Genomic DNA, 24555 nt, shown 5'->3' on the forward strand with positions numbered 1-24555 from the left:
TTAGATTTAAAATTTGGCGTGTTGTCATTAATATCTTGTACTTCAATCTCAACCCGATGCATCTGCAGAGGATTCTCTAAAACGGCTTGAAGAGGCAAAACACACGGGACATTGTATCCACATAAACTCTCTCTATCGATTCTCTCATTCACAATAAGATCACCCTTTTCCACATCTATGGCGAAATAGTGCTTACCAGTCTCAGATGCTATTTGTAGGTTACGATCTATAATCTTTGACACATCCAAACCGAGGTCTTTAGCAACATTTCCGACCACAGATCCTTCTCTTAGCTCTTCTGGAATTGTGTATCGAATCTGCGCATCTATTGTACTCCAAGGAAGAATAAAGACACAGCACCACCAAATTCTCTTTAAAAGGAATAGAGATTCCATCATCTCTGGCTCCAAGCTTTTGACGACTTATCCAAGTTTTGTCAAGATTTCAAAATATTCACAACAATTACACAATTCCAGAAAGTATATTGATGGCATATTTCGATTTACTGTAAGAGGTCCTTTTCATAAAAAAAAAAAAAAAGTATTTCATGCGCTCTCTGTGCTCAGAGCTCAGAAGGATGCCACAGCAGTGGGAGGGAGTGGATCTCTGTCTAAGTCTGTACCTAATTGGTCGACTCTACATTTCTCTTCAACCAATCCAATTCTTAAAATATCTTAAAGGGCAAGTACGAATAAGGCAAGTCAAAGTGGTTTAGAGGATCCACTCCATATTTAAAAACAAGAGATAATGATGATGATAATAATAATACATTTATTGCTGTTGTTATTTATGAGGAGTGGTGGTGGTGATGATGATGATAGTTAGTATCTTCTATTATCCCTTACTATCCTCTATCTCTGTGTGTGTGTGTGTGTGTGTGTGTGTGTGTGTGTGTGTGTGTGTGTGTGTGTGTGTGTGTGTGTGTGTGAGAGAGAGAGAGAGAGAGAGAGAGAGAGAGAGAGGTGGGGGAGAGCGCCCGAGAGAGGGAGCCTGCGCGCTTCTATTATCTCAAACAGAACTGCTTTAAAAAATAATATGAACGTGTGCCGTCATGTGGCGACAGAGGGAAGCGCAGCAGAACCAAAGTTTTTTTCAGCATGTGCGTGCATTAGTGTGTGTGGAGGTTACTGATGATTCTATATTTAAATAAGAAGTGCCATTTTAGGAAATATTAACATTTTAGTTAGAATTGTCGCCTTCAAACACAAAGGAGTTACATTAAGATTCATATTAGTAGTTAAAATGCTCTTTATCCGTACAAGACGGATGATTATTTTGCAACAAAGGACTCAACTATGAGAAAGGGGAGACCGCGAGCAGCCGGAGTGAGCGTTTCAGCACCACGAGGGTGGACAGCGCCACACAGGCGGCCTATTCCCGCAGCTACACTCATGTGCTCAGAAGGAAGGAAAGTTGTTTACTTACCTGATTATTTATCAATTTATTTATTTAACGTAACAGCATCAGTTAAGTTACAAAAACATTTTTCCTCTATTAATATAGTTATGTGCGCTGATCGTGTGCCAGAGACTGGACTTTGAACTATGAGTGTTGTTATTTTGTTGCATTTGGAATCAAAACGGCAATACACATCTGGCTAACATTAAGCAAACATATTCGGGATGTATATGACAGTCAAGTTGTTGCAATTTAATTCACTTTAACTGACAGCATAATTGAAAATACAGTAAATATAATATAATTATAAATAAAAGTTTGTCACAATATGGAAATATTTGACATAGCAATTCAATATTTATGTAATATAGGTCATATTGAATTACACAGAACAGCTAAAAATTATAGAATCCTTTTGTATAAAACATTTAATCATCATTTCAGGATTGTTAAATTAGATGTCGTTTTTTTTTTCTTCCCTCATGTGCATGTAATGACTTCATGCATAAGGACAATTTAGTAGTGCATATAGTGACAAACAAGTGTTGTTGTTTAGCATTTAAGGAGAAATATCAAATTGGTATTGAGCCTAACTGTACCCAACATATGAAAAAACAACACATACATTTACCTCCTCCAATTAAAATCCAATAATATAAAATTGATGGCTAAGATAATATGTACTATGCATTGTATTTAAGAGGCATAAACACATTTTTAATATACAGAAAACAGAATTTTTTTCTTACCTTGGTTGGAGAAAGTCAGGTGAAGAGGTGGAATGTGGCAGACGAAAGAGGAGAGAGAGAAAAAAAAGAAAAAACATGGTTAGTGTTGAAAAAAAAAAAAATGTTACAATTGATTTATGATGCCATATAAATAAAATCCATAAATCAATTACGATGTGCAGCTGATTGCTTTTATCATCTCTTCTCTTCTCACTTCTAAATGATGGCAAAATCAATGCTTTCAAAAGTGGTAATGTGCAATAAGTACAATTTAAAGAAAATAAGCTATATCAATAATGATAACACTGATAATGGTAAACGCTTCTGAGCACAAGAGGGAGCATGGGAGAGACAGAAAGGGATAAGTACTGACTCTTTGGCTTCAAGAGTCAACCCTGACACCCAAACACATGGACAAACCCTCACACCTCTTAAGGAAGAAATGGAATGTTCTGACTCAGTCTGTTGTCATAGAAACACATGTTGTCAAGGCAAGTAATATGTATGTTAGAGGAGAAAACAGAGCATATGGATATTCATATCTGTAGGTGGTGTGGGCTGTGTTTAAACTGTCCAAACAAACAGAAGCAAGTGTATAAAGGGGAAGAAATTAAGAGGGATGCTTTTAAAAAGAACTGCCCATAAGCATTTATATTGAATATTAAAAGACCTGCAAATTTGTGTGCACTAATATATAAATATATACAATTAAATTTTTGACCTATTTGACAGTATCACTGTTTGTTGCTGCTTTGATAGGCACATACAGATACAAACAGGTTTGAGGAGGCAAAAGCAGGACAAAGAATCTCAATGCAGAGAGAAACGGCCCCCTCCTTCCCCACCCCCTGGCTGAGAGTCAGCATTCTCACAAACCCAGCACGGACCTCATGTGCTATCTGAGCTTTACTCACATTAATACTGTGTTTCTAATTTAATGTAAAATGCACTACAGTACATTTGCACTGATCAATTTATGTGCTAGTGGTAATGTGAGGACACCATTTTACTGCAAGGGAAGATGGTCGCTATGATAAACAAATTACGATGCTTGTTCACTCTTTTTTCCCCAATTTTAAAATCATTGAGGCTAAAATGTTAAATAATTTAAATGTAAACAAAATTTTGCTTTTTACTATAAGAATGTGTTTTGTAGTTTACACTTTTCTGTAACTAATTTGGGAAACAAACATTTTTCTGTTTGAATATAAATGTAATATTTATGAGAAATGGGCTGTGGACCTTAGAGACAGGATTAATGCTTCAGCTGTGACACACATTTCATGTTGAGTTGTGTTTGAGATATCTGACTGCACTCTCATTGCAGAGAAGCCAAATGAACCCACACCTAGACCTTCAGCAGCTATAACACCAGTAAAATCACCCTATGAAACTCATCATGAATCTTTAAGAGGATTAAAGGGGTGATTTAAAATTTGTATATATTAATTCACAATTATGGTAGTGACAGCAAAGCAGAATGCATCAGAGGAATAGCCCATTCAGTCTTTTACTATCCATAGAAGATAAAAAAAAATGTTTATGAGTGGATAGAAGCAAGGGTTTGTAATTCCCTGTGTGTTTTTACCCCCTGTATGAAGACAGTTTGTGGCAACGTGTGGCAAGTATTTCTCAATCTAACACACAAGAGCTCACTGTGCATGGATTCTATTCAGCATTGAAGGGACTGAGAGACTTGATTGAAAGAGATTGAAAGGAAATCCAAGCAGTTAATTGAGAATGTGATATCCTCGTTTATACACTTCATTCTACTTCACAATCTTCTAATTACAAGGTTTGTAATATAAAGCCCACCAAAACTGGGATTTCATGATGTAATAATAGGCTATAATAAATCTAAACAGTTGATGACAAATGTATGCCTGTGTATGATACAAACTATGGACAGCAGTATGACCTAAAGAGTAATTTGTATAAAAAGTATATATATTTGTAAATATATTTGTATTGCAATTAAATAGTTCTGTATGTATTGCTATAAATTTTAAATAAATGCACATCATCTCTTCACGAAAGCATGAGAAAGATCAAATGTGTCAACACAGAGTAGCAGAGTGTTTGTGAGTGGAAAAGAGTCTGTCAATATATTGAGACGTTTAAGGAACTGAACTAGTAGTCTAGTTTCTCAAAACAAAACAATATATAGATTTCAACCTCTGCTTATATGTAGTTTTTTAAGTAAATTACTTGCTGTTTATCTTTAAAAAAAAAAAAAAAAAGTAGATTACAACACCTCAAGCTTTAAACTCCTGCTGCTGCAATGAGCACTTATGAGAATCTCACCTCTAAAGTCAGGTCATCAACCTCCTGCTCCTTCTTTTCTCTCTGAACTGTCCCCATACGACTCTGGCTCACCAGTGTGTTCTGACTGTAGGGCCTGACAAACTTCATGTCACTCATCCTTGAATCAGTGGTTCCGCACATTTCATAATTATACACATGCTGTAATGTGCCGTCTGCGTAGACTGGAGGATAATAAGGAATTACAGGCAGATTTGACCCGGATTTATAAAATAGCTTATTCTGCCTCCATCTGTAGATTTTCACTGAAATTATTGAAATTATTGAAACTACGAAGAGAAAGGAGACCACTGCGAGAGCCAAGATTAAATAAAAAGTCAGGTTGTCGTCATATTGTTTTCCTTGAGTAAAGTCTGTTAACTCTGACAGCACTTCAGGAAAGCTGTCAGCCACAGCCACGTTAATGGAGACCACAGCTGAGCGAGAGGGCTGTCCGTTATCCTCCACAACAACAGTAAGTTTTTGTTTTACTGCATCTTTATCAGTCACTTGTCGCACAGTTCTTATTTCTCCATTCTGTAAACCAACTTCAAACAGCGCTCTGTCTGTAGTTTTCTGTAGTTTATAGGAGAGCCAAGCATTCTGTCCAGAGTCCACATCAACAGCCACCACTTTAGTGACCAGATATCCAACCTCTGCAGCACGAGGCACAATCTCAGCCACCACAGAAGCACCAGTCTGTACTGGATACAGAACATGAGGAGCGTTGTCATTCTGATCTTGAATAACAATGTTTACAGTCATGTTGTTGGATAAAGGAGGAGAGCCTCCATCTTGAGCTTTCACTTGCATTTTGAATGATTTCAGCTGTTCATAATCAAATGATTTTTCTGCATAGATCACACCGCTATCTGAATTTATGGATATGTAAGATGCCAGAGGTGCTCCGTTCAAGTCTCCATCGATAATAAAATATGAAACCTTCGCATTTGGCCCCCAGTCCAAGTCGACTGCTTTGACAGTCAGAATAGTTGTAGATGGAGGGTTATTTTCAGCTATAAAGGCAGTATATGATTCCTGCTCAAACTGAGGTGTGTGATCATTCACATCAGATATCTTAAGGTTCAAAATTACTTTACTGGAAAGAGGTGGGTTTCCCCCATCCACAGCAGTTATCGTGATATTATACTCTCCTGTTTGTTCCCTGTCTAGTTCTGAGTATGTCAACAGGTTGTAATAATTAGTTAACGAGGATATGATTTTAAATGGAGAGTTCAAATCAATTGAACATGTAATTTTACTGTTGTCACCTGAATCCAGATCCTGAACATTTATCATTGCTATAACAGTTCCAGGTGCTGCGTCTTCAGATACCCCACTGGCAAAAGACATTATTGTAATTTTGGGCGTGTTATCATTTACGTCAATGACGTCAATAATTATCTCACTCGAGTCAGTCAAGCCTCCGTGATCTTTAGCTTTGACTTTGACTGTAAACTGCTTGTGTTTTTCATAATCTATATCACCTATGACTTTAACCTCACCAGAATCTGCATCAATGGAGAACAAAGCTTTCACCGTAGAAGACGTGTGCTCAAAATAATACTGAATGCCTTGACTAGACTCGTCAGCATCGGTGGCACTGACTCTAGTCACGATTGTGCTTTTAGGAGCGTTTTCAACAACTGATGTTTTATAGGAAGACTGGCTAAACACAGGCGCATTGTCATTTCCATCAAGAACAATAATATTAATTTGTACAGTTGCGGACCTTTGTGGTTTTCCTCCGTCTAATGCTGTTAAAACCAATTTATGAAGTTTTTTCTTTTCTCTGTCGAGAGGAGAATGAAGAACCATCTCGACGTTTTTGTTACCACCAGCGCCAATCTGAACATTAAGCTTAAAATGATCGGTGGGTTGAAGGGTATATTTCTGTAACGTGTTCACTCCCACGTCTGGATCTATTGCGCTCTCTAATGGAAATCGCGCACCTAAAACCGCTAATTCGCTAATTTCTTGATCAATTTGAGATTTCGGGAAAACTGGGCTGTTGTCATTTATATCCTGTATGTCAACCGTAACTCGATAAAGCTCCATCGGATTCTCAAAAATGACATCAAAACTCACACTACAGGCAGATATCTCTCCGCAAAGCTCTTCTCTGTCTATTTTATTCTTAACAACCAGATGTCCGTTCTCCTTGTCCAGTCCAATGTACTCACTGCTGTCCGCGGTGAAAACACGCGCTTTTCCTGAAATCAGTCTTTTCGGCTCAAGCCCGAGGTCCGAGGCAATATTTCCAACAAATGAGCCCACTGACATTTCCTCAGGTATAGAATAACGAATCTGTCCGGTCACGCAAGGGGAAAATAAAGCTACCGCGCACATATAAAAGAATAGTGATCCACAATGCCAGCCTTTTCCTTCCGACTCCATTTTTGATCAACAAAGACCGAGCAGAAGAATTAAAAGCAAACTGTGCGATGAATTATGTTTCCAACAAATTGCGTCTTCATGTGGGTTAAAGTAACTGGCGATCAAGGTAAACGTGATTTGGTTGTTATATAGTATCCAGGGCAAGCGGTGGATGATGTATAAATTTATGCCATTGCTTTGGGTTTTGTTAAGAGGAGGGATAAAAACACACACTTGCTTAATATGTTGAACAGCGGCACTTAGAGTCCAAATACAGTACTTCGAGAAAAAAAATAAATAAATAAATAATAATAATAATATATATATATATATATATATATATATATATATATATATATATATATATATATATATATATATATATATATATCAATGACTTAAACTTTAAAATAGTTAAACATTTCATATAAAAGGTTATGCACTCTGATAATATGCCACACCTTATAAGCGCAAAGTGTGAGTGGGCAAAGAGGATTGTGACAGATTAACTAGTTAGTTTAAATAATTAATGAAAGGATATACCCCAGATAACAATAATTTACTCAATAACCTGTATATTTTTCTTATGTATGTATGTATGTATGTATTTATTTTTTCTTTCTTTTCTTAAATTTTTATTTTATTTATATATATATATATATATTGGAAATTATTGTTTACCCCTATACTCTGTAGTTTCCAAATATATGTGACTTTCTTTTGTGGAACTTAAGAGAAAATATTTTAAATAAAAAAATAAATAAAATAAAAATGTAAGAGAGCTTAAGAGAAGATATTTTAAATAAAAAATAAATAAAAGAAATTTTAAGAAAAGAAAGAAAAAATAAATACATACATACATGATGATCTTGCTTTATGTTAACCAGCATTTCACTTTTGCTTTACTATTTGATTTGCAATTAAGTAAATGTACGTAGTTAACAGAACACAACTTATTAAGCAGATTTTCTTGTCTAATCTGATATACAACATCTCCTCAAAACATTCACCTAAAATACAAATTAATAAATATAAACTAATTTCAAGTGTACTTCTACAGGACTAACAAAGACTGCACAAAATGGCACATTGTATAGACCTACACTGAACACATCTGTGAGAGAATTTATTGCTATACTGTTTTATGCATTTGTTCAATGTTCTTTTTTATTATTATTGCAAGTTTTTTTTTTTTTTTTTTTTTTTTTTTTTTAAGGTAGAAGGTTTTAAAACAACTTTAAGCTGTAATAAATAAAGGTGGGAAAATGATAACAGTTTGAGTTACAGACATAAAAGCAAAAAGTGTTACAATCCTGGGCTCTGATTACATGAATCCTGATGAGATGATTTTAGAGCATCAAACAAGGTCTCACCTCTAAAGTCAGGTCATCATCCTCCTGCTCCTTCTTTTCTCTCTGAACTGTCCCCATACGACTCTGGCTCACCAGTGTGTTCTGACTGTAGGGCCTGACAAACTTCATGTCACCCATCCTTGAATCAGTGGTTCCGCACATTTCATAATTATACACATGCTGTAATGTGCCGTCTGCGTAGACTGGAGGATAATAAGGAATTACAGGCAGATTTGACCCGGATTTATAAAATAGCTTATTCTGCCTCCATCTGTAGATTTTCACTGAAATTATTGATATAATTGAGACTATGAAGAGCAGGGAGACCACTGCGAGAGCCAAGATTAAATAAAAAGTCAGGTTGTCATCATATTGTTTTCCTTGCATAAATTCTGTGAATTCTGACAGCACTTCAGGAAAGCTGTCAGCCACAGCCACGTTAATGGAGACCACAGCTGAACGAGAGGGCTGTCCGTTATCCTCCACAACAACAGTAAGTTTTTGTTTGACTGCATCTTTATCAGTCACTTGTCGCACAGTTCTTATTTCTCCATTCTGTAAACCCACTTCAAACAGCGCTCTGTCTGTAGCTTTCTGTAGTTTATAGGAGAGCCAGGCATTCTGTCCAGAGTCCACATCAACAGCCACCACTTTAGTGACCAGATATCCAACCTCTGCAGCACGAGGCACAATCTCAGCCACCACAGAAGCACCAGTCTGTACTGGATACAGAACCTGAGGAGCGTTGTCATTCTCATCTTTAATAATAATTTTCACTGTCACTTTACTGCTGAGCGGAGGAGAGCCTCCATCTTGCGCTTTTACCCGGAAGTGGAAATCTTTCAGCTGTTCATAATCAAAAGAGCGCACAGCTGTAATCAGTCCGCTGTCAGGTTGAACTGACACATATGATGAGACAGAGACTCCATTAACAGTGCTGTCTTCTAGAATATAAGAAACACGGGCATTCTGATTCCAATCAGCATCACTGGCTTTAACGGTAAATATAGAGAGGCCAGGTGTGTTATTCTCCAGCACATAGGCCTCATAGTGACTTTTCTCAAATGCAGGAGCATTGTCATTTACATCTGATATCTGTAAAAACAGAGAGGTGCTGCTAGAGAGCACAGGCACCCCCTGATCAGAGCATGTGACACTGATATTGTATTCAGCTTCTCTCTCTCTGTCCAGTTGCTGCTCTATACGCAGGCTGATGAAATTGCTAGATGGTGATGTAAGAGCAAATGGAATATACTCATTTATTGTGCAATGAATCTGGCCATTCACACCTGAGTCTGCATCATCTACTTTCATCATAGCAACAACTGTGCCAGGTGTGGAGTCCTCAGACACAGAATTTGACATGGAGAGTAAGCTTATCACAGGTTTGTTATCATTAATGTCCAACACATCAACAATCAGCTTACAAGAGTCAGAAAGCCCCCCTTGATCCTTAGCCTGGATATCAATCTGGTAGTGACTTGCTTTTTCAAAGTCAACAAAGCCATTTAACGTTACCTCTCCACTTTGCTGATCAATAGTAAACATGTTTCGCACAATATCATCTTTGCTTGCAACGTAGTACGTCACATGACCATACGGCCCTTCGTCTGCGTCAGTGGCACTGACAGTGGTAAGTTTAAACCCCTTTGCGGCGTTTTCAATCAAAATGGCTTTATATACCTTTTGCGTAAAGACAGGGGTATTATCATTAGCATCGAGTACAGTAACATCTATTTGAACATTTCCAGACAACTGCGGATCACCGCCGTCAAAAGCGGTTAGCAATAATGTTACCACTCCTTTCTTCTCTCTGTCAAGAGGTCTTTGCAAAACCATTTCAACGTTTGTATCACTGTTTGCCTGACTGTGCAATTCAAGAACAAAATGATCCGTAGGTTTAAGAGAATAGCTTTGAAGATCATTAACTCCTACGTCCGCATCCACGGCTCCCTGCAGCAAGAATCTTGCGCCCGTTACAGCGGATTCACTGATTTCAAACTCAATTCGCTTTTTCTGAAAAGTGGGTGGATTATCGTTTATATCAGTAATTTCAACCGTAATCGTGTATAATTCCATGGGGTTTTCCAAAATCATCTGAAGGTGCAAAGCGCACGGGGCCGTTTTTGCACAAAGAGATTCGCGATCCATTTTCTCTTTGATGAGAAGGAAGCCAGTGTCCTTATTGAGACCAATATATTCAGTACTGTCGCCCGTATAGATGCGCGCTTTTCCTGACCTCAGCCGTTGTAAATCCAAGCCCAAATCTTGTGCGATATTTCCCACAATAGCGCCTTTAGCCATTTCTTCTGGAATTGAGTAACTAACTTGTCCTCGTGCAGAATGAAGCAGGGCGACGGAAAACAATACCGAGTACCACATCACGAGACCCTGCATTTTTTTTTCGATATCCCTAACAAACTACTGAGAAAAAAAAATTCTCACAGATTTCGAAGTGAGGTCTTGTAAAGAGAAAATATTAAAATCAAGTTCTTTAAATTCCAGTAAGTACAAAACGTCGCATTTGTTTCAAGACAATATTGAGCGATCTGGAAGCGTTTCCTCCTTTCCTCTCTCACTGTGACTATGGGATGATGGGCCAGGGTTTAAAACACACTCAGACAAAAGTTCTACGTTGACAAACAGCGGCCCTGTGAGTCTAATCCGAGCACTACATATAAAATCATAACAAACTCATTTTTTGCACATAGAAAAAAAGATGAATGGATCAAAACGTTTGTCAAAATAAATGAATAAAAATAAAGAGTAATGGAAAGAAAGAATTTTAGACCGTATTTAAATCTAATCTATTAAACTGTCAAGACTACAGTCTGGCGCTGTCCAAGATGTGGTCCTGAAATCAATCCAAATTGGTGTTTTAGCAAGACAACGAATAATAAAGGAGGGGGGTAATAATAATGCCAATTATTATTATTATTTTTACTATAACTATTGTTTTCACCATTTTTTACCTAATATTTTTATTTGATTTGTTGGTTTGTTTGTTTTGTGAAGTATAAAATATTGTTCTTACCGATGTCGAATGTTCATTTTGCAAACCGCTATTTTTCTTGATTGTGTGCTGCATCGTCTCAGCGAAACTCGGGTCCACCATTAAAACATTCTGTCCACCGAGTGTAGAAAACTTACAGTCACTCTTCCTCGAGTCAGTCGTCATGCACACTTCATAATTATACCCGTGCGGCAGAGTTCCAGTCACTCCTGTGTCTGCGTAATGCGGTTGATAGTACGGAATAACAGGCAGATTGGACTGATATAAGAATCGAGATTGCCTCCATCTGTAAATCTTTACTGATATTATAACAACCACGGAAGTGATAAATAAAAAAGAAACAGCGGCCAGTGCAAGAACTAAATAAAACGTCAGGTTCTCGTCATATTGTTTTTTGTGCGTAAAGTCTGTGAACTCTGACAGCACTTCAGGAAAGCTGTCAGCCACAGCGACGTTAATGGAGACCACAGCTGAGCGAGAGGGCTGTCCGTTATCCTCCACAACAACAGTAAGTTTTTGTTTGACTGCATCTTTATCAGTCACTTGTCGCACAGTTCTTATTTCTCCATTCTGTAAACCCACTTCAAATAGCGCTCTGTCTGTAGCTTTCTGTAGTTTATATGAGAGCCAGGCATTTTGTCCAGAGTCCACATCAACAGCCACCACTTTAGTGACCAGATATCCAACCTCTGCAGCACGAGGCACAATCTCAGCCACCACAGAAGCACCAGTCTGTACTGGATACAGAACCTGAGGAGCGTTGTCATTTTGATCTTTAATAGTAATTTTCACTGTCACGTTACTGCTGAGCGGGGGAGAGCCTCCATCTTGCGCTTTTACCCGGAAGTGGAAATCTTTCAGTTGTTCGTAGTCAAAAGAGCGCACAGCTGTAATCAGTCCGCTGTCAGGTTGAACTGACACATATGATGAGACATAGACTCCATTAACAGTGCTGTCTTCTAGAATATAAGAAACACGGGCATTCTGATTCCAATCAGCATCACTGGCTTTAACGGTAAATATAGAGAGGCCAGGTGTGTTATTCTCCAGCACATAGGCCTCATAGTGACTTTTCTCAAATACAGGAGCATTGTCATTCACATCTGTTATCTGCACACGAAGAGAGACATTGCTGGATAGTGCTGGCACTCCCTCATCAGTACATATTACAGTTATATTGTACTCAGCTTCTCGCTCTCTGTCCAATTCCTGCTCTGTTTGCAAGCTAAAGAAGTTACTAGACGGAGAAGTAATAGAAAAAGACATGTCGTCATTTAAGACGCACTGAACCTGACCATTTGAACCTGAATCAAGATCATCAACATTTAGTACTGAAATAACAGTCCCGGACTTTGACCCTTCAGATACTGAATGTGAACTAGAAACTATATTAATATTAGGCGAATTATCATTGATGTCCAGAACATCGATGATGACTTTGCATGCATTAGAGAGTCCTCCTTGATCTTTTCCCTGAATATTAAGTTCATAATGGTTGACCCTTTCATAGTCAATGTGGCCGTTTAATATTAACTCACCACTTTTTTCATTAATAAGAAACATGTCGGCGACATTTTTGTTCACTGTGTCAGATATGTAGTACGTCACTACACTGTTTGATCCTTCGTCTGCATCAGATGCGCTCACGACTGTTAACACAGTACCTTTTGGTGCGTTTTCTGTTATGGTGGTTTTATATACCTTTTGCGTAAAAACAGGAGCATTGTCATTAATATCTAGCACAGTGATGTGTATTTGTACAGTGCCAGAAAGCACTGGATCGCCTCCATCAAACGCTTCTAACAATAAAGTAAATGAGCTTTGCGTTTCTCTGTCGAGTGGCTTTTCTAAAATCATCTCGACGTTTTTACTACCGTCTGCCTGATTGTGCAATTCAAGCTGGAATTTATCAGCCGGTTTCAGCGAGTAGCTTTGAAGATCATTTGTTCCTACATCCGCATCAAAAGCTCCCCCAAGCATAAAACCTGCACCCGCCACCGCCGATTCGCTGATCTCAAAGCTAAAGTCCTTTTTCTGGAAACTCGGAGCGTTATCATTTATATCCATGATCTCTATTGTAATCGTGTAGAATTCCATCGGGTTTTCCAAAATCATTTGAAGATGTAAAGCACACGGAGTTGTTTTTGCACAAAGAGATTCGCGATCCATTTTCTCTCTAATAAGCAGCAATCCAGTGTTTCTGTTCAGTTCGATGTATTCTGTACTGTCTCTTGTGTAAATTCTCGCTTTTCCTGATTTCAGTCGTTGCAAATCCAAGCCCAAATCCTGCGCAATATTTCCGACCATCGATCCTTTTGATATTTCTTCAGGAATGGAGTAACTGACCTGTCCTCGGGCAAAGTGAACCAGAAGAGTAAAAAACAGCATCGAGCGTCTTATCATTGCATCAGGCATTGTCTCAGTTGCACCGGGGATCGAATAAGAAACAATTCTCTATCAGTGTATCGTTTCAGCCTATAAAATTAAATAAAAATTGACTGACTTGAATTATTTGTGTACTCGCCGAATGGGTTTTCTACAGGAAATCCGTGCTAGAAAATAATTTCTGAGACGGTAGCTCTTCTTCCTTTCTCTCTGATGTTATGTGATGCTGGGGGTGGGTCTGTAAAATACAGTTTCTCATCCATTTGTCGACGAACAGCGGCCCTCTGAGCGTAAATTAGGAATTGCAAATCAAGTTTATATATTTATGCCTAAAGTGAATTTTATCAACGGCATGTATTGTTTTCTAGGCCTATTACTCATGTAAAACCAGTCATATGAATTATCCGACGATTAAATAAATAATTCTGTTGGAACCACGAAGGCAAACGTTAAGAATAACCCTGAAAGCAATTTAGCAAAATAATAATACTTCAAATGAAAGCACACAATGAAGACCACAGTCCTCTGTTTAGCAGTAGCGGGTTTCATCAAATGAGGCGCTGTTCAACAACGGTGGTGCTGAAATGTATCAACATGCCCATGCATTGTATCAAATTAATTACGTAGTTTCCAATAAATCACTTTACAATGATCATCATCATCATCATCATCATCATCATTAATTATTTTTGTTTGTTTTTTACACGCAGCCTGCATCAAAAAGCTTAATGCAAATAGCGACTCATTGGTCTACCACTAAGGCTATTTCGACAAAATAAAATAAAATAAAATAAAATAAAAAGAGGCCAATTCTCTGAGTCTTACAACACATCCAAAAATGTGCAAGAACAAACTGTGTGACCGTCAGGCACACTGAATTGTTTCATTTCCCTTTAGAACAAACATATCAACATTACTGGCACCAGTTCTAGTGAAAGAAAAGAAGAAGCAGAAAAAAAAGACGTGTGAGTAATTGTTTATCCAAAACCTAAAACTACACGTCATCGCTCAGTTCTCCAATGCTATTTATTTATTTATTTATTTATAATCTACTTTAGCAACCATATTACTTGTCTTTTCAATTAACAATAATAATAATAATAATAATAATAACAATAATAATAGTCTAAGGAAAAGTTTCTTACCGATTTTGCAAAGAGATCGTCGATGGAACTGTTTTTCGTGACTGTGCGCTGCATCATCTCACTGAAACTCGGGTCCACCATTAAAACATTCTGTCCACCGAGTGTAGAAAACTTACAGTCACTCTTCCTCGAGTCAGTCGTCATGCACACTTCATAATTATACCCGTGCGGCAGAGTTCCAGTGACTCCTGTGTCTGCGTAATGCGGTTGATAGTACGGTATAACAGGCAGATTGGACTGATATAAGAAGCGAGATTGTCTCCATCTGTAGATTTTCACTGATATTATTACAACCACACAGGTGATAAATAGGAAAGAAACAGCAGCCAGTGCGAGAACTAAATAAAACGTCAGGTTCTCGTCATATTGTTTTCCTTGAGTAAAGTCTGTGAACTCTGACAGCACTTCAGGAAAGCTGTCAGCCACAGCCACGTTAATGGAGACCACAGCTGAGCGAGAGGGCTGTCCGTTATCCTCCACAACAACAGTCAGTTTTTGTTTGACTGCATCTTTATCAGTCACTTGTCGCACAGTTCGTATTTCTCCATTCTGTAAACCCACTTCAAACAGCGCTCTGTCTGTAGCTTTCTGTAGTTTATAGGAGAGCCAGGCATTCTGTCCAGAGTCCACATCAACAGCCACCACTTTAGTGACCAGATATCCAACCTCTGCAGCACGAGGCACAATCTCAGCCACCACAGAAGCACCAGTCTGTACTGGATACAGAACCTGAGGAGCGTTGTCATTCTGATCTTTAATAGTAATTTTCACTGTCACGTTACTGCTGAGCGGAGGAGAGCCTCCATCTTGCGCTTTTACCCGGAAGTGGAAATCTTTCAGTTGTTCGTAGTCAAAAGAGCGCACAGCTGTAATCAGTCCGCTGTCAGGTTGAACTGACACATATGACGAGACAGAGACTCCATTAACAGTGCTGTCTTCTAGAATATAAGAAACACGGGCATTCTGATTCCAATCAGCATCACTGGCTTTAACGGTAAATATAGAGAGGCCAGGTGTGTTATTCTCCAGCACATAGGCCTCATAGTGACTTTTCTCAAATACAGGAGCATTGTCATTCACATCAGATATCTGCACACGAAGAGAGACATCGCTGGATAGTGCTGGCACTCCCTCGTCAGTACATATTACACTGATATTGTACTCAGCTTCTCGCTCTCTGTCCAATTCCTGCTCTGTTTGCAAGCTAAAGAAATTGCTAGACGGAGATGTTATTTCAAAAGGAATATTCCCATTCATGACACACTGAACCTGCCCATTTACACCCGAATCAAGATCATCAACATGTAGCATTGCAACCACAGTACCAGAGTTAGAACCTTCAGGTATGGAGTGTGAACTAGACAGAATCTGAATACTAGGCAAATTATCATTAATGTCCAGGACATCGATAATTACTTTGCATGCGTTAGAAAGTCCTCCTTGATCTTTTGCCTGGATATTAAGTTCATAATGGTTGACCTTTTCATAGTCAACCTGTCCAGTTAATGTTAACTCACCACTTTTTTCATTAATAAGAAACATGTCGGCGACATTTTTGTTCACTGTGTCAGATATGTAGTACGTCACTACACTGTTTGATCCTTCGTCTGCATCAGATGCGCTCACGACTGTTAACACAGTACCTTTTGGTGCGTTTTCTGTTATGGTGGTTTTATATACCTTTTGCGTAAAGACAGGAGCGTTATCATTATTATCTAGCACAGTAATGTGTATCTGTACAGTGCCAGAAAGCACCGGATCGCCTCCATCAAACGCTTCTAACAACAAAGTAAGTGAGCTTTGGGTTTCTCTGTCGAGTGGTCTTTGTAAGATCATCTCAACGTTTTTACTACCGTCTGCCTGATTATGCAATTCAAGTCTGAATTGGTTACTCGGTTTAAGCGAGTAATTCTGAAGATCATTTGTTCCTACATCCGCATCAAAAGCTCCCCCAAGCATAAAACCTGCACCCGCCACCGCCGATTCGCTGATCTCAAAGCTAAAGTCCTTTTTCTGGAAACTCGGAGCGTTATCATTTATATCCATGATCTCTATTGTAATCGTGTATAATTCCATCGGGTTGTCCAAAATCATTTGAAGATGTAAAGCACACGGAGTTGTTTTTGCACAAAGAGATTCGCGATCCATTTTCTCTCTAATAAGCAGCAATCCAGTGTTTCTGTTCAGTTCGATATATTCCGTGCTGTCTCTGGTAAATATTCGAGCTTTTCCTGACTTTAATCGTTGTAAATCCAAGCCCAAATCCTGCGCAATATTTCCCACTATCGATCCTTTTGACATTTCTTCAGGAATGGAGTAACTGACTTGTCCGAGCGCAATGTGAATCAAAAGAGTAAAACACAGCACCGAATGCCGTATGATTGCATCAGGGCCAGGCATTTTTCAAATACACAGACGCTTAAAAAAGAAAACAAAATAATCAATCCGTCTATCCTTAAAATATATGAAATTCCGAGCGCAATCATTAACTCCGTTCAGGACGACGAGCGATGAATCGTTTTTGTAGAAAAAAAATGAGGTGGCAGCTTTATTGCCTTTTTCTCCGTGATATTGTGTGACGAGGGAGGGTCTGTGAAATACAGTTTCTCCGCTGTTTGTCGACGAACAGCGACCCTCTGAGTGTAAATAAGAAACAGCATATCAAAGTTTTAACCTTATACATACAATACAACGTATTTTATCAGCGAATATTATTTCCTAGGCCTATATCACACTGGCAATGAACCAATTATTATGATATGTAGAATGTCACACTGTCTGTGTTCCAGGATATCTTGCTGATTAAAATAATAATAATATAATAATAAATAAACAAACAAACAAACGAATGAATGAATGAATTAATTAATAAATAAATAAAGGCTAATATGCATGTTGGATATGTATTTTGTAAGCAACAGATTTTGGGTTAAATTAAAAGACAATGAAGAAGACCGTGGTCCTCTTTAGTAGTATACCTTTATCCAGCAAGGCGCTGTTCAGGACAAGTGGTGCTGAACTTTTTCAAAGTGCCCTTGCGTTTTTTGTGATTATTTCATAATTATTCTTCATTTTTCAATAATTAGATTGAACAAATTTTCACATGTCTGCATGTAAAATATCACGCTGCTGTTTATTTTATTAGATTTTTTTTTCTTCATCTTCCATATTAAGGCAATTAATCCATAATGTCAGTCGGATTTTTGTCCACGACCAAAATATTCTAAAGCATGAATAGAAAATCATAGGGTCACTCTCTCCTCACATACACTTAGCTTAGACTCAGACAACAATTCCAGCATTTTACAGCAAAACATTTTGTGAACTCTCTTACCTCTTTATTGGACACACTTAATACTGCTGTATCTGATCAGTATAGTGGTCGTCATTGAGTCAGTTGTCATGCACACCAAAACAATTTGTTCACTAGTTTTCAAGTCTCTTTTCAAACAAGCATATTAATATTACATCACACATGGTAGCTATATAAAGCATTCAAGTCTGTTGTTCGAGACAGTCTGAGATAATTGAATCCAGCACTGAAAGCAACATGACAACTTTGTGACAATATTTAGTTTTTTTTTTTTTTTTTTGCAAATGTGTTTAAATTCTTTCTCATTTGTATATTTTCACATCATTGTTAGTATAAATTATGAATTGTATTAATGCACTTGTAATGTGAACATATTATGAATATACAGAGTATTAGTTAATAGACAAAGATAAATGATATAGCCTAATACTTGGTTTAATAGCTATTATAATGTTGGGATACTGCAGGAGTTTTAGAGACTCGGTTACAGATTCAGGTTATTCATTTCAGAAACTTCACACTTTCTATCCACCTTATTTTTCGAGTAGGCATGGCCATTTGTACATTTTATGGGTCTGGCTTCCAGCTATTTTTAGTTGTACAAAACAGCTATTTGATATCGCAAATTGTGAATGAACACACTGGTGTGTAGGGTAAACAGTTTTACAATTAATGATTCTCATTATTTCCATTTAGTGCAAATGGACCGCAAGTCTCGCCCATAGGCTTACTTCCAAATTGAAGAATAAGGTGGAAAAGTGTACCTAGAACATTTATTTGTTTATGCTATACTTGGTTTGTCTTATTTTGATTTCATTTATTTATTTTGTTATTTTTTTAATCAGTTAAAATTTAAAATGTCCCAAAAGTCTCTTACCGATTCTGTAGACTGGAGATCGTCGATAGAATTTTTTTTCTTGATTGTGTGATTCATAGTTGCGGCGAAACTTGGGTCCACTACTAAAACATTCTGCCCACCGAGTGTAGAAAGCTTACAGTCACTTTTCCTCGAGTCAGTCGTCATGCACACTTCATAATTATACCCGTGCGGCAGAGTTCCAGTGACTCCTGTGTCTGCGTAATGCGGTGGATAGTACGGTATAACAGGCAGATTGGACTGATATGAGAAGCGAGATTGTCTCCATCTGTAGATTTTCACTGATATTATTACAACCACACAGGTGATGAATAGGAAAGAAACAGCAGCCAGTGCGATAACTAAATAAAACGTCAGGTTCTCGTCATATTGTTTTCCTTGAGTAAAGTCTGTGAACTCTGACAGCACTTCAGGAAAGCTGTCAGCCACAGCCACGTTAATGGAGACCACAGCTGAGCGAGAGGGCTGTCCGTTATCCTCCACAACAACAGTCAGTTTTTGTTTGACTACATCTTTATCAGTCACTTGTCGCACAGTTCGTATTTCTCCATTCTGTAAACCAACTTCAAACAGCGCTCTGTCTGTAGTTTTCTGTAGTTTATAGGAGAGCCAGGCATTCTGTCCAGAGTCCACATCAACAGCCACCACTTTAGTGACCAGATATCCAACCTCTGCAGCACGAGGCACAATCTCAGCCACCACAGAAGCACCAGTCTGTACTGGATACAGAACCTGAGGAGCGTTGTCATTCTCATCTTTAATTATAATGTCCAAAGTCACATTAGTGCTGAGGGGTGGAGAGCCTCCATCTTGTGCTTTCACGCAAACATGAACACTTTTCATTTGCTCGTAGTCAAAACTGCGCAGTGCGTGAATCACTCCACTGTCAGCATTTACGGATATAAAAGAGGAAGCAGGGGATCCACGCACTGTAGTCTCATCTAGAAGATACGAAATACGAGCGTTCTGATTCCAGTCATCATCTCGAGCACTCAGGGTAAATATGGACAAACCAGGTGGATTGTTTTCAGTAACAAATGTAGTGTAAACACTCTCTTGAAACCTGGGCGGATTGTCGTTAACATCTGATACTTTAAGATTTAACGTTTTCTGAGTAGAAAGCGCAGGAGACCCTGAATCTATAGCCGTGATTGTGATGTTATATTCTGCCACACGTTCACGATCTAAAGCAGCATCGGTGACTAAAGTGTAATAATTTCGCAGTGAAGACTGGAGTTTAAATTGATTTTTTCGATCTACCATACAGTCAACATGGCCATTTTCTCCAGCATCTAGATCTTTGACACTGAAAATAGCGATAGTGGTGCCAAGAGGTGCGTCTTCACTCACTGAGCTTGAAAATGACATAACACTAATAACAGGTGCATTGTCGTTTACATCAGTTAAATCAACTATGACTTTCGCCGAGTTTCCTAAACCACCCTGGTCTTTGGCCTCGATTCCAATTTCGTATTTTTTTGCTTTTTCATAATCAAGTTCCCCAATTAGAGTTATAACACCGGTTGTTTCATCGATTTTAAAAATGTCTTTTATGTTACCTTTTAAGTTAGCGAGACTGTATGAAATCAAGCTATACATCCCACTATCTGCATCACTTGCATTAACAGTTGTAATGTAAGTTTCTTTAGGCGCATTTTCAGTTATTATTGCTCTGTAAACTGATTGGTTGAATACTGGTGCGTTGTCATTTACATCTAGTACAGTAACCTCTATTTTCATATTACCAGATCTCTGAGGGTTTCCTCCGTCGACTGCTGTGAGAATCAGAGACAGTCGTGGATGCTGCTCTCTGTCTAGAGGTTTCTGAAGCACCATTTCAGCATATTTAACTCCATCGGGGCGCGAGTGTTGTTTCAGAATAAAATAATCATTATTTGACATAATATAATTTTGGAGAGCATTCACACCCACATCAGGATCATCTGCGCTTCCTAGTAAGAAACGAGATCCAGGTGCGGCTGATTCACTTATTTCAAGATTAATTTCATCTTTAGGAAATGTTGGCGAATGATCGTTTACATCCAGTATTTCCACCGTAACATGATGCAGTTCCATTGGATTATCAAGAATTATTTCAAACGTGAAGCTGCACGGAGTAGTTTCAGCGCAAAGCTGCTCTCGGTCGATTCTCTCCTTTACAACCAAGATCCCTTTGTCTGTTTTCAGCTCTACGTACTCAGTGCTGTCGCCAGACACGATACGAGCCTGACCCGAGCGCAGTCTTTGTACATTCAGACCAAGATCATGAGCTATATTTCCGATAAGTGACCCTTTCTTCATTTCCTCTGGAACCGAGTAACGAATCTGTGCGTTTGTGTTTGAAATCGAACAAGCAGCCATGATGAATAAGACCCTCCATAAGAAAACACGATCCAGTGGCTGTCCCCGCGATTGGTAACAATGAATCATTCTATATGCTTTGATCAAAATTGTATACGTAATGTATTCAAATATCAACCTGTAGATGCTGTTCCGCAGTCAAAATATCCACAAATACATCCAGTTTATTTGTTATTAGTCAGTGAATCTCTCCCTTCATCGACTCTCTGTAATCTCTTCCACAGTCTTATACCAGGATCACCACAGCTCCACCAACCACTAGCGATTGCATGCTTTTCTACAAATCAACAGCGGCCCTTAGAGCTGAGAACGAGAAACAGCACTGACAAGCTTTGAAATGTCTTTGAACTTTAAATGGGCATTAGCTCTCAACAATAATAAAACTAAACAATGTATTGAACAAATACATATAAAATAACACTTCACCGCTCTCGTAAACTTAAATCTTACTATGCATTGCACTACTTAAATATAAGAAAACAAACATGATTCACTTATTAGTGAAAATAAATTCGAAATCATAAGGTATTATGTAACAATGCAGTGCGACAAACAGAACAGACTTCATTATCGAATTACGATTTTAATGTAACACTTCACGGTAAGGCTAAATTCCTTAGGATTAGTTAATGCTTTATGAATCATTAATTGATTTGTAAACATTTTATAGCGTTTATTATGGTAGTTTAATGTTACCACGTACTATTGTTTCTAAATTTTATGATTCAAAGTATTATGAACAAAAGTGATTTCATACTGAACAATAGTGTAATTATATGTTAATATTTAATAAATGCTGTAAAAATGTAAGTATCATTGATTTACCTGCATTAATGAAAAAATAAACATGTTCACTAATGTTATATAGGCCTAGTGAAAAAGGTTCTCCTAAACTACTAAGCAAAATTTGTTCAATGTAATTTTAATATCACAAAGACTTTATATTATTTTATATTTTCTTTTTAAATAACAGTTGATCTTACCATTTCAGAACATTTACCGGAATCTTCTAAGTTTCTTTCCTTCGTTGCGCGCTGCATGGTCTCAGCGAAACTCGGGTCCACCATTAAAACATTCTGCCCACCGAGTGTAGAAAACTTACAGTCACTCTTCCTCGAGTCAGTCGTCATGCACACTTCATAATTATACCCGTGCGGCAGAGTTCCAGTGACTCCTGTGTCTGCGTAATGCGGTGGATAGTACGGTATAACAGGCAGATTGGACTGATATAAGAAGCGAGATTGTCTCCATCTGTAGATTTTCACTGATATTATTACAACCACACAGGTGATGAATAAGAAAGAAACAGCAGCCAGTGCGATAACTAAATAAAACGTCAGGTTCTCGTCATATTGTTTTCCTTGAGTAAAGTCTGTGAACTCTGACAGCACTTCAGGAAAGCTGTCAGCCACAGCCACGTTAATGGAGACCACAGCTGAGCGAGAGGGCTGTCCGTTATCCTCCACAACAACAGTCAGTTTTTGTCAGTAGGAGTAAAATCTTTGCGTGGCAGTGGCAGCTGCCACTCTACCTGTCACTGCTATGTGCGCCTGTCACTCAACCTGCCACTGCTGCCACTCGATCTGTCACTGATATACGCGCCGTTCACTCGATCTGTCACTGATATACGCGCCGTTCACTCGATCTGTCACTGATATAGGCGCCGTTCACTCGATCTGTCACTGATATACGAGCCGTTCACTCGATCTGTCACTGATATACGCGCCGTTCACTCGATCTGTCACTGATATACGCGCCGTTCACTCGATCTGTCACTGATATACGCGCCGTTCACTCGATCACGCGCCGTTCACTCGATCTGTCACTGATATACGCGCCGTTCACTCGATCACGCGCCGTTCACTCGATCTGTCACTGATATACGCGCCGTTCACTCGATCTGTCACTGATATAGGCGCCGTTCACTCGATCACGCGCCGTTCACTCGATCTGTCACTGATATACGCGCCGTTCACTCGATCTGTCACTGATATACGCGCCGTTCACTCGATCACGCGCCGTTCACTCGATCTGTCACTGATATACGAGCCGTTCACTTGATCTGTCACTGATATACGAGCCGTTCACTCGATCTGTCACTGATATACGCGCCGTTCACTCGATCTGTCACTGATAAACGCGCCTGTCACTCGACCGGTCACGGTTATACGCGCCTGTCACTCGACCGGTCACGGTTATACGCGCCTGTCACTCGACCGGTCACGGTTATACGCGCCTGTCACTCGACCGGTCACGGTTATACGCACGGCTATACGCGCCTTCACTCGACCGGTCACGGGTGTACGCGCCGGTCACTCGACCGGTCACGGCTATACGCGCCGGTCACTCGACCGGTCACGGCTATACGCAACTGCCCCCCGACCTGCAACAGATAAACGCGCCTGGAACTGTCACTGCTGAATTAATCTGCCTTGCGCCTCTCCAACCACCGTATACCGGTCACGTAACCAGTTATAGTTGTATTTTCTTAAGTAACTACTTCGTAAGTTGACTAGGAAAACTAATTCTTATTTTAAAGGCCTGTTTTGTTAAGTCTAGTTAAAGTTTTGTTAGACTAGTTAAAGTCTAACAATGTTTAGGCAAGATTTGAAATACACACTGATGTAGCTCTGAAACCAAGTTATACAACAGTAACCTAAAATAATTATAATAAAATCACACAAAAATGCAATACATGTATATAAAAAGAATGTTTATTAAAGTTTAAGTATTTCACCAACAATTTGTTGTGCTAAAACTTCCAAAAAGTGCACTATTGCAATTTGCATGCATTTTAAGAAATAATTGTTATTTACATACATTTTATAAAAATATTGCTATATATATATATATATATATATATATATATATATATATATATATATATATATATATATATATATATATATATAAATATTTACAGTACTGGTCAAAAGTTTACATGCATTGCTATTTGTAATGTTTTTAAAAATAAGTATTTTATGCCCATTAAGCCTGCATTTATTTAATAAAAAATTCAAAGAAAAAAAACAGTACTATTGTCAAATATTATTACAATTTAAAATAATGGTTAGTGTAATAATGGGCTTATAGGTTATATATATATATATATATATATATATATATATATATATATATATATACACACACAAACACACGCACCGCACGCACGCACACACACAGACACACACACATAATACACTTTAAAGTGTAATTTATTACTGTGATCCAAGTCGAATTTTCAGCATCATTACTTCAGTCTTCAGTTTCACATGATCCTTCAGAAATAGATCCTTCAATAAGCTG

The 24555-nt window shown here is 38.4% G+C and overlaps 1 protein-coding gene across 17 annotated transcripts in view; it reads right to left on the minus strand.

The window, feature by feature from the left end:
• Nucleotides 1–24555, minus strand: part of LOC128021266 (protocadherin beta-16) — a 78095-nt gene that overhangs the window by 26756 nt on the left and 26784 nt on the right. The window contains exon 1 of one of the 17 annotated variants that reach the window (XM_052608355.1): nucleotides 18889–21760. The exons of 7 other annotated variants lie outside the window; for them this stretch is intronic. In XM_052608355.1, the coding sequence (XP_052464315.1) occupies nucleotides 18889–21318 (2430 nt within the window). In that variant the 5' untranslated portion in view covers nucleotides 21319–21760. Of the gene's footprint in view, nucleotides 1–4430; nucleotides 7008–8176; nucleotides 10733–11189; nucleotides 13753–14698; nucleotides 17431–18888; nucleotides 21761–24555 lie in introns of those variants that run through there. 9 more of the 17 variants (XM_052608364.1, XM_052608360.1, XM_052608367.1 and 6 more) reach the window with 9 other exon arrangements.

Source organism: Carassius gibelio, chromosome A10 (assembly GCF_023724105.1).
Source record: "Carassius gibelio isolate Cgi1373 ecotype wild population from Czech Republic chromosome A10, carGib1.2-hapl.c, whole genome shotgun sequence".
NCBI classification, from domain to species: Eukaryota; Metazoa; Chordata; class Actinopteri; order Cypriniformes; family Cyprinidae; genus Carassius; species Carassius gibelio.